At 44.9% G+C, this 10,333-nt stretch overlaps 1 protein-coding gene across 1 annotated transcript in view; it reads right to left on the reverse strand.

The window, feature by feature from the left end:
• Positions 1-10,333, reverse strand: part of TMIE (transmembrane inner ear) — a 34,376-nt gene extending 24,043 nt beyond the window's left edge. Inside the window, exon 1 of the mRNA XM_051612744.1 lies at positions 10,241-10,333. Within this exon, the coding sequence (XP_051468704.1) occupies positions 10,241-10,333 (93 nt within the window). The remainder of the gene's footprint in view (positions 1-10,240) is intronic.

Consider the following 10,333-nt stretch of genomic DNA (forward strand, 5'->3'; position numbering starts at 1 on the left):
CATGGATAAGCTGAGCCATGACAACTGCCCGTGGGCACACACTGGGACTCGGTAGATGTCTAGGTTTGCATTCCTATTCATGCTCATCAGACAAGGTCTCCAAGCTCTTAAATGGGTTGAAAGATGCAAGACTGACCCACATCTGGTGGTCTTCAGTTTTGGAGATGACACATGAAGTATGTGAGGGGAAAAGATCTTAATGAAAGTAATTCCTAGTAGCTTCAAGAAATTGCAGGTGCTGATTTGTGCTTGGCAATGAATGTCAAGTTTTGAAGCTGTTGATTCATGTGCAGGAACAAATGTCAAGGTTTGAAGTTATTGGTTTGTGCTTGGTAATAAATGTCAAGATAACAGAATGCTTGGATGTGGAACAAAAAGAAAAGATGTAAAGAGGTGAAATACAGGAGAGATGAAACTGGGACAAGACAATTCTTATGCAGTCCTGAGGGAGGGAAAAACCCCAAACAGCTAGTTCCATCAAGGATGACCTTGTGTCCTTGGTCACCAGTGTGGATCAGAGTGGAATGAAAAGGTTATATTTGGTATAAAGACTAACAGCATTGTGTTATCTATGCAAAGCAGTAATACTAAAGACTGCAGAAGACTGGAGGCAGTAAATAAGATTTCTATAAGGATATCTGGCTTCAGAGGAGTCATCTTTGGATGAAGGAAGCTGTTAGGAACCCAGAAAATGCGGGCAAGAAGCAACACTCAGGTGATAATTCAACAGGGAAAGACTTTTGAAGGCAAGGAGATGAGAATGTGTCAGAGGGAGTGAAGCAAACACACTTGAGGTTAGTCCCACTGCCATGTTGCTGTCACTTGCTGGCCTGGGCAGTGCCTGTGGGAATAAGGAAAAGTTTGGAGTCAGGAGGAAACACAATTGAGCAGAAAGGTTTAACAAGGAGGTTCTGGTCTGGAAGAGTGTATGATTTTATTTTATAAAAGAGGACCTTCAGTCTTAGTTTAGCACCCTAAACTTATATGTAAAGGAGACAATGATGCAGATCTTGGTAAATACCCCATGTGACTTGTATTGAAGACCTGCACTCTGGAGCAGCAGCTCAGAAATAGGAGGAGTAGAGCACAGTGCCTAAAATAATATTAGATTGCTGCATTTATGGAAGTGAAACCAACTTCCAGCCAATACCAATGATGAATATTATGACCAAAGTTGGACTGTTGATTGAAGTGTCTCTTGCAAGACAGTGGAACAGCTCTTTGGGCTCTGGCTGTGTTGACTACATCTCCTGTGGAAGTTGAGGCACCAAGATCATTTGTTGATGCCAATAGTGTAGACACATTTTTGTCTTCACCTTCAGGCTAAATAATTCCCTCTGATGTAAACTTTTACTCAGGTGTTTAAAAATGGGTGGTGCAATTAACTAAGCCTAAGTTAGCTATTCCAAGGTTATTTATGCCAGAGAGAAAGTGACACCGAGGGCTACTAATCCCATTCAGGAAACTTCTCTAGACCTGATGAATAAATTATTGTTTCTCTTCAGCAATTATTAGTGGAACCTACAGTAACTAGCTCAGATTTGGGTGTCCAGTTACCAGGTAAATCCTGCCCTTGACATCCATTTTTTTGCTTGATCTCAGGGAAGAGAGACAAAGGAATTTTTTTGGGTGTCCTAGGGGTCAAGTGGCTCCCTGGCAAGAGCTGGAACAGGGGCTGGTGGTCCATTACTGCTCTGTGTTTTGGGTTTCAAATCCTCAGATCCTGTAAGGCTGGTTTTGGGGGGAGCCTATAGTGGAACCTATAGTAGGAACTGGATTATGTTCATAATACCTTGGCCTCTTTTCTGCTTCACCATCCACCACGGCAAGTTCTCCCAGCTGTGGAAGCACAACATTTTCTTCCAGTGAAGACAGGACTATGCTAAAGACTCGTCCCCCAAACCCTGCTGGATGACATATCCCAAAGTGTGGTGGAGCCCTGGCATGCCTTCCCCCATCCCAGTATGTCTGAGAGTTGCTCTGAAGAAAGGGTCTGCATTGTGTGCAGGCATCACCTTGGAAACTTCTCCAAGTCCCCAGCAAGGGCTGGAGGGAGGAAGAACTACTCTGCAAGAAGCTAGATCTAAACTGATATTGGACACTTAGGTCTGTAAAACATCAACTAAACCACAAAACACAAACACATTCCCAGGCGAGTTGCATTTTTAGGTCGGAACAGTTTGACACTGGTTCTTTTAACTTAAAAAAGAAGAAGGAATTAAGGATTGCTTTGTTTCTGATTCATTTCAGGCAGACAGAAACTGTCAGTGATGATGGTGGGGGAAGCAGAGAATCATAGAATAGAATCATAGAACTGTTCAGGTTGGAAAAGCCCCTTGGGATCACAGAGTCCAACCATCATCCCTACTCTACGAAGTTCTCCCCTAAACCATCTCCACCAACACCACATCCTAACCACCCTTAAACACACCCAGGGACGGTGACTCCACCACCTCCCTGGGCAGCCAGTTCCAATGTCTGACCACTCTTGCTGTTAAACTTTTTTTCCTAATGTCCAGTCTAAACCTGCCCTGGTGCAGCTTGAAGCCCTTCCCTCTTGTTCTGTCACTGATCACCTGTGAGAAGAGACCAGCACCAACCTCTCTATAATGACCTTTCAGATACTTGTAGAGACTGATGATGTCTCCTCTCAGCCTCCTCTTCCTCAAACTAAACATTCCCAGCTCCCTCAAGTGTTCTTCATCAGATTGATTCTCCAGGCCCTTCCCCAGCTCCGTTGCCTCCTCTGTCCTCGCTCCAGCACCTCGAGATGTCTCTGAAATTGAGGTGCCCAAAACTGGACCCAACACTCCAGGTGTGGCCTCACCAGAGCTGAGGACAGGGGCACAATCACCTCTCTGCTGCTGCTGGTCCCACTATTTCTGATACAAGCCAGGATGCCATTGGCTTTCTTGCCCACCTGGGCACACTTCTGGCTCATGTTCAGCTGCTTCTCAATGAGAACCCCCAGGTCCTTTCCTGCCAGACATTTTCCAGCCACACTTCCCCAAGCCTGGAAGGTTGCTTGGGGTTGTTGCAGGACCCAGCATTTGGCCTTGTTGAAGCCCAGACCATTGACATCAGCCCAAGGATCCAACCTATCCAAGTCTCTCTGTAGAGCCTCCCTGTCCTCATGCAGATCAACACTCCTGCCCAGCTTGGTGTCCTCTGCAGCCTCACTGCTGACACACTCTGTGTCCTTATCGAGATCATTAATAAAGATGTTAATCAGAAACAGTCCCAACACTGAGCCCTGAGGACACCACTTGTGACCAGCTCCAGCTGGATTGGACTCCATTGACCACCACTCTCTGGGCCCAGCTGTCCAGCCAGTGCTTGATCCAACAGACCATGTGCTCATCCAGGCCATGAGCAGCCAGGGTTTTGATGAGAGCTCTATGGGGAACTGTGTCAAAGGCTTTTTGGAGGTCCAGATAGACAATATCCACAGCCTTTCCCTCATCCAGTAGTCATCAGGTTATAAAAGGAGATCAGGTTTGTCAGGCAGGACCTGCCTTTCATAAACCCAGGCTGACCAGGCCTGGTCCCCTGGTTATCCTCTGTGTGTCTTCTAATAACACTCAAGATGATCTGCTCCATGCCCTTCCCTGGTACCGAGGTCAGACTGACAGGTCTATAGTTTCCCAGATCCTCCTTTCTGCCTTTAATATAGATGGGTGTTACATTTGCTGCCCTCCAGTCCATTGGGACCTCCCCAGTTAGCCAGGACTTCAGGTAAGTAATGGAAAGTGGCCTGACAATCACATCTGCCAACTCTTTCAACACTCTTGGATGTAACTCATCCAGTTCCATAGACCTGTGTGTGTCTAAGTGGTGTAGCAGGTCTCTGACCACTTCCTCTTTCATTGTGATGACCTCATTCTGCATCCCCTCCCTGTCTCCTAGCTCATGTGGCTGTTTGTCCATGGAGCAGCTGGTTCCACTGCTAAAGTCTGAGGCAAAGTAGGTGTTGAGCACCTCAGGCTTTTCCTCATCCTTTGTTACTAAGATTCCCTTTGCATCCAATAAAGGATGGAGATTTTCCCTGATCCTCCTTTTGCTGTTAATGAACTTACAGAAACCTTTTTTATTATCCCTACCAGCTGTAGCTAGTTTGAGCTCTAGCTGTGCTTTGGCTCTTCTAATTTTCACCCTGCATAGGTTCACTTCATCTATACAGACTTCATGAGTGACCTGTCCCCTCTTCCAAAAGTCACAGACTCTCCTTTTGTTCCTAAGGTCCAGCCAAAGGTCCCTATTTAGCCAGGCTGGTCTCCTACCCCACTTACTGGTTTTTCAGCACACTGGGACAGCAGCTTCTGTGCCCTTAAAACTTCTTTCTTGAAGTACGTCCAGCCTTCCTGGATTCCTTTATCCTTCAAGGCAGCCTCCCAAGGGACTTAGTCAATCAGTCTTCTGAGCAGGTCAGAGTTTGCTCTCTGGAAGTCTAAGGTGGCAGTTTTATTAACCCCTTTCCTTGTTTCTCCAAGGATCAGAAACTCAACCATCTCATGATCACTGTGCCCTAGATGGCCTCCAACTTTTATTTCCCCCACAAGATCTTCCCTGTTCATGAGAAACAGGTCTAGGAGAGCACCCTCCCTGGTCAGCTCACTTATCAGCTGTGTGAGGAAGTTATCTTCCACACATTCCAGGAACCTCTTGGAATGTTCTCTCTCTGCTATATTGTATTCCCAGCAGATGTCTGGGAGGATAAAGTCCTCCACAAGAATGACAGCAAGTGACTGGGAGATTTCTCCCAGCTGCTTGTAGAAAGCTTCATCCACCTCACTGCTTTGGTTGGGAGGTCTCTAGCAGACTCCCACAGCAATAGCAGCTTTATTGGCCCTTAACCTCATCCAGACACTCTCAACCTCATCATGACTATACCTGATTCCCAAGCTCTCATAGCATTCTCTAACATACAGGTCCACTCTACCCCTTCTCCTTCCCTTTTTATCCCTCCTGAAGAGCTTTGTAGCCATGGATTGTGGCCCTCCAGTTGTGTGATGCATCCCACCACGTTTCTGTGACAAGGTACCATTCCTAGGTATCATCCCTAGAGAAAAGGAGGTAGCTGCTGGAGACAGGAGTTTTATTCACCTCATTGAGTAGCAGAGAAGAAAAATTGGAAAAGACACTGCTTTTCCAGGTCTTTTTTAAAAATGCCTCTTCTGATTAAGCTTGAGTGGTGTTGCTGCTCTGCTTGCAGCATGGCTGGGCTTTGGAAAGCTAACAATGTTTATTCCTAATTGCATTTGATTGCATGTAACTAAAGGCCACAGATGCTCTGAGAGAACTGAGCTTTAAATAAATAGACATGCAATCTCTCTTTTTCCTCATTCCAAGTAACAAGGAGATGGCCAATGTGACAATGGATCTTGATACAGGCAAACTTAGTGAGGCCAACAAAACCTTCTGCAGGGGTAGGAAAACCTGGCAGGGTCCAGATGCAACACTGAAAATACAGTAATTATAAATGATCTGTGGCTTCTTAGGTTGAGGGCCAATATGGAATCATAGAATCATAGAATGTTTTGGGTTGGAAGGGACACTAAAGAGACACTAGTTCTAATCCCCCTGCATGGGCAGGGACACTTCCCACTAGACCAGGTTGCTCCAAGCTCCATCCAACCTGGCCTTTAACTCTTCCAGGGAGGGACATTCAATATAATGGCTTTATGTATTAGGGACAAAACTTTGATCACAATGACTAAATTTAAGTGTGATAGCTGATAAGTCTAGCAGTCATGAAGCTTGTGTGTGTCAGGGCTGTTTCTGGGCTGGCCATAGGACTCTTCTTGTGGTCTCAGACCTCCAGCATCCCTTGTTTCCAATAGGAACCTGAGTTTTTTTCATACCTGGACCTGTTCATGGTCCTGTGAACAGCAGCTTCAGATTGAAACCTGATGCCTCTTTTCTTCTGAGAATGACAGTATTCACACAACAGCCTCTTCAGCAGAGCTGTAGCTTTTAGGGTAGTTGTTTATTGGCAGAAAGAGATTAAATTACTAACGAAATCCCTCAGCAAAGAATAAATATGTTCAGAGTGCATGTCTAAGCTTTTCCTTAACTTGTATATAGATTTGGGTCTGGGAGTCCAGTACAACTTCTGAGTAATTTTACCAACCTCCATTTGAGCAACAATTACACACAAGTGTTTCTAGATCATTGCAGACAGCATCTCCTCTCCCCCTTCACCTGGGGACTACAAATGAAGGTTCCTTTCCCTTCAGCCCAATAATCTACAGCTAAGTGTACTATAAACTGAACTCCACATAACACCCTGTGTATTTAATCTATCACTTGTCTATATGGCAATTTGAAAGTGGGAGGACTTGGAAATCATTTAAAAGCCTTTAATTAAACTCTCATTTTATTTTAAAGGGCCTTCAATTTATCTTGCAGTGATCTTCTTTCCCAAATCCATGAGCATATGCCTTTGGTCCACTGAAGCTGCTCATAATTAGTAGAAAAGATCAGGGTGCTTTTGATCTGTTTTCCCCCCCTGCTTACAAGTCTGTGTTGCAGCTTTTCTAAGGAGTCCAAGCTAGAATAACAGAAGATCAGAAATATATTTATTTTTCATGCTTTCTTGGTAGTGAGGAGAGGCAATATTTTTCCAGTCTGATAAAAGTTCTGAAGAGTTTATTTTATGTCATTTCCTAGGACAGAATTTCACCTCTTGACTGGAAAGCTCCAATCTTCAATCTAGAGACAAACAGCTTAACAAAGGTCTGACAGATGCAGAATTTGACTCTATCAAGGGATAATTGACTAAACCACATGCTACATCCCAGACATGCAACGTGTCTTCCCACCTCAGTGTCCAACTTCACACCCACTCCATATCTCCCAAAAGCTGACCTGATGTGAATTATCCTGATTCTTTTCTCCATGAGGAATACATCAGATCTGGGGTCAGAGCACCCCGTGATAACCCACGGGGCTGGTGGACTCAAACTTCACCCAAAGATGGTGGACCCCTGCTATAAAAGAGTAGGTAGTGCCACAGTCTTCAGACTGGTTTTATTTTTTATTTTTTTTTTCTTTCTGTCTAACATGATTCTCTTCAGAGGTCTGCAAACAGACAGAAAGATTTATCACAAAGGAGAATTAAAGGTGAATTAAATAAGGGCTGAGAAAAGGCTTGGGGTAGGAATGAGAAGATAATTATGTCAATTAGAATCTCAATAATGAACCACATGGGGATGACTGGGAAAATGTGGTCTGTTCCAGCTGGTTTATCAGTCTTTGGAAACCATAACTTAGCTGAAATAAGCTTAGAGATTTCCCAAAGCAAAATCCTGATGGTTTTCCTGTTACGCTGCAGACTGTTCCTTGAGCTGATTATAAAATAGTCATTAAACATTGTAGGGTTATTTTTCTGCCCTGGCCCCCCAAAAAAAAAGTCTGGATCTAAAAAGTGCTGAGGTTTATATTGACCTTTATGAGAGGAAACATCTGTTCTAGAGGCACTGGAGATGTAGATGTTTTTCTCCCTAACTTGTCCAATTCTGGTACCAGAGCATCCCTTGGGCAGTTCATAGGTGTGATGATCAAAATCAATAGTAGTATGAACTGTGCTATCATCTTGTCCCTCTCTCCATATGTAAGCTGTCTGCTTCTTGAAATTCCTACTTTATCCTGGCTGAGGCTCCTGAACAAATGATGGGGAAGGTGGAAAGCTAAGGAATGGGCCAGTGGTACATAAATTTAATGTAATGGTTATTATTTTACTGGAGCTAAATGCACTGTGTGAGCAGCTCTGTGCCAAGGGAAAAGAAAGCTAAAGCCATTCTCTCTTGTTTTTCCACGTTCTTAGTGCTAGAGCATTGGTGTGATGCTGGAAGAGTGCTTTGTTTCACTCTTCTAGGTCTTTATCTAGTACCTGCTAATGTCAGAGCTGGTGAATGCATTTTAGATGTTAGAATATAGATGCACGGAGGGGTGGCTCGCTAGAGCTATGTGGGTGTTTATCTTCACAAACCTGTCCAAAACTGCAATTGAAGTTGAGCAAGGAGCTCTTGGGGAAGAGTCCATAGCTCTAGGTGAAGGGCAGGAGGTCACTCTGCAATACACCTTCCAGGAGGGCTCAGGGCCCACTGAATGGGGCAGCATCCAGGGCAGCCCTTCGAGCTATTTCCAAATGTGCCAGGGTAGCTTGCTAATTTTTGAACCATTAACTTTCAATCTGGGAGACTCAGAGTTCTTCCAAAAGGCCTAGGAAAGTGGAAAGCTTTTTTTTTCAAAGCAATTAGATTCAATATTCAGAGGCTTTTGTTGCCTCTTTGCTCTCAAGTGGAAAACACACATACATCTGCACATTGGAACACACTTGAACACCATTAAACAAGAGCAGCATCTTCCTTCTTTACTTGTCCTTATTGTGTGGGGTTTTATTTGCACTGGATTTTTTTTAACCTCACTGAAATGCTCTGATGTGCTGTCCCTTTGACTTTCTCTCTGCTTTGGTGGGCTGGCTTAGCACAAATTTAATTATTCAGGATAACTACATTGTGTAATTATTTGAAGTAAAAAGTCCTTGCAGAGCTTTGGAGCAGCCTGTAATTCATCTGCTTTTAGAAATACAGAAACTGACTGTTCATCTAATCTCATTTTTGGATACCTGGTAGTTAACCTGCTGTGCAGCTTGTGTTTGCAGATGAGATTTGCTCCCTCTGACGTGCTTGAAGAAGTAGACATGTTTCCAAGAAAGTCTGGTGTTAAGCAAAACAGACCATAAAATTACACCTGGTTTATAACAATTTCTGTAGTTTTACCATTTATTTTGGTTTTGTCTTGGTGTAAGAACTTCCTGATGGGGTGGCTGCTGTGTCTGCACATTGCCCAGGGTTCAGTGAAGCAGGCTTTGTGAAATGTGCCCTGTAAGAGAAAGTTCTGCCTGGCTTGTCACCTTGAGAGCTGCTGTCGGCTGGACAGCTTGGAAGAAATGTGGAAAATGTCTACAGCAGAGAGCGTGTGTGAGTTTGTAAAGGAGTTGTAGGTTTCTGTTTGCCTTGCTGGGGATGTTACATTGTGGTCAGTTAGGATGGGTTGGCAGACCCATTGGAAAATCCTGCACTGAGTAACTTGAAAATGAGACAACTGGAGGGTCAGGCAGAAGATGGACCAGTGGGTGGGAATATGAACTCAGCACACTTGTCACTGTCTCTGATGTGTTGGTCATGAACTGCAAAAATCTTCAGGCCAAAGTTTGTGGAGATTAGACCTGGCTTGATGCAGCCCAGGTGAGGAGCCATCAGGGATGGGAAGTTTTAAAATGTTTGTGTTCAACATTTTCTTATACTACCCCATCACAGCTGTGCCTGCAGAGGTGCATTTTCAAGCAGTTCAGCTAAACCCAGAAATCTGAGCAAAACAAGCTCTCATGCAAGAACCTGCTGCTCATCAGCCCTGCAGCACCAAGGCTCTGAGCCTGGACCAGCTGAAGCTCAGCCTTTAGGAAAAGTGATGGAGATGTTGGAAATGGCTGGGCTGCAAAATTTTTTGGTGACTGTAATTCTGGAGGGGGTGTCCTCCCAGTTAGGACTCTCACTTGTGAAGTGAAAGTGAGAACTTCTGAAGCTGCTGGCAGTAAGTTATAACTGCTGCCAGGGGGTATTCCTGGGTTGTGAAGCTGCTCTTCCCTCCTAGTTCATCCCAGCCTTGCTGTGGGGAGCTGGAGCCATGGGTGAGTGTTCTCATCCTCAGGTGGAAGCTCTGAAACCGAGCTCTGGAGGAGGAAAATCACCTCCAAAGTTAACATTTTTGCTGAACTAGAGGAAAGGAGGGAAGGTAGTAGAAGGAAAATGCAGCCCAAAAGTTTAATTTGGACAGGTACATTCAGGGACAGGATTACCTGGGTTATACTTGGTCCTTCTCTCCCTGAGCCCCTCTGATGCAGGGCACTTCTTGGACCCATGGTACTGGACTAGAAAATGCTGGGTTGTGACTTTGGCTTTTTGCACTGTCTCAACCCCTCTTTGGGGCTTAAAGCAGCCCCTAAGTGCTGACTGTTTTCAGCAGCAGCTATTGATGTTGTGAAAGCACCTTCTTCCTAGTGCTGGGCCTCTCAAAACCAACAAGCAACTTGCAAAGAAGCCTCTGACTCCTTGGTGCCACCTTAAATTCCCTAGTCTCTGCCTTACCTGTCCTCCCTGGGTAACAACCATGGAAATAAAACATGATTCCTGGACACCCCCAAGCCCCCCAGTCTGTAGTGCAAGTTGCTCCTTACCTCAATTAACTGTGCCATGGCAGCTCTCGAGCAGGACAAGAAGAGGGAGGAAGCCCAGGAGAGAGGACGCTGCAAGGCTGGCTTCCACGCCAT

Source organism: Apus apus, chromosome 2 (assembly GCF_020740795.1).
Source record: "Apus apus isolate bApuApu2 chromosome 2, bApuApu2.pri.cur, whole genome shotgun sequence".
Taxonomy (NCBI): Eukaryota; Metazoa; Chordata; class Aves; order Apodiformes; family Apodidae; genus Apus; species Apus apus.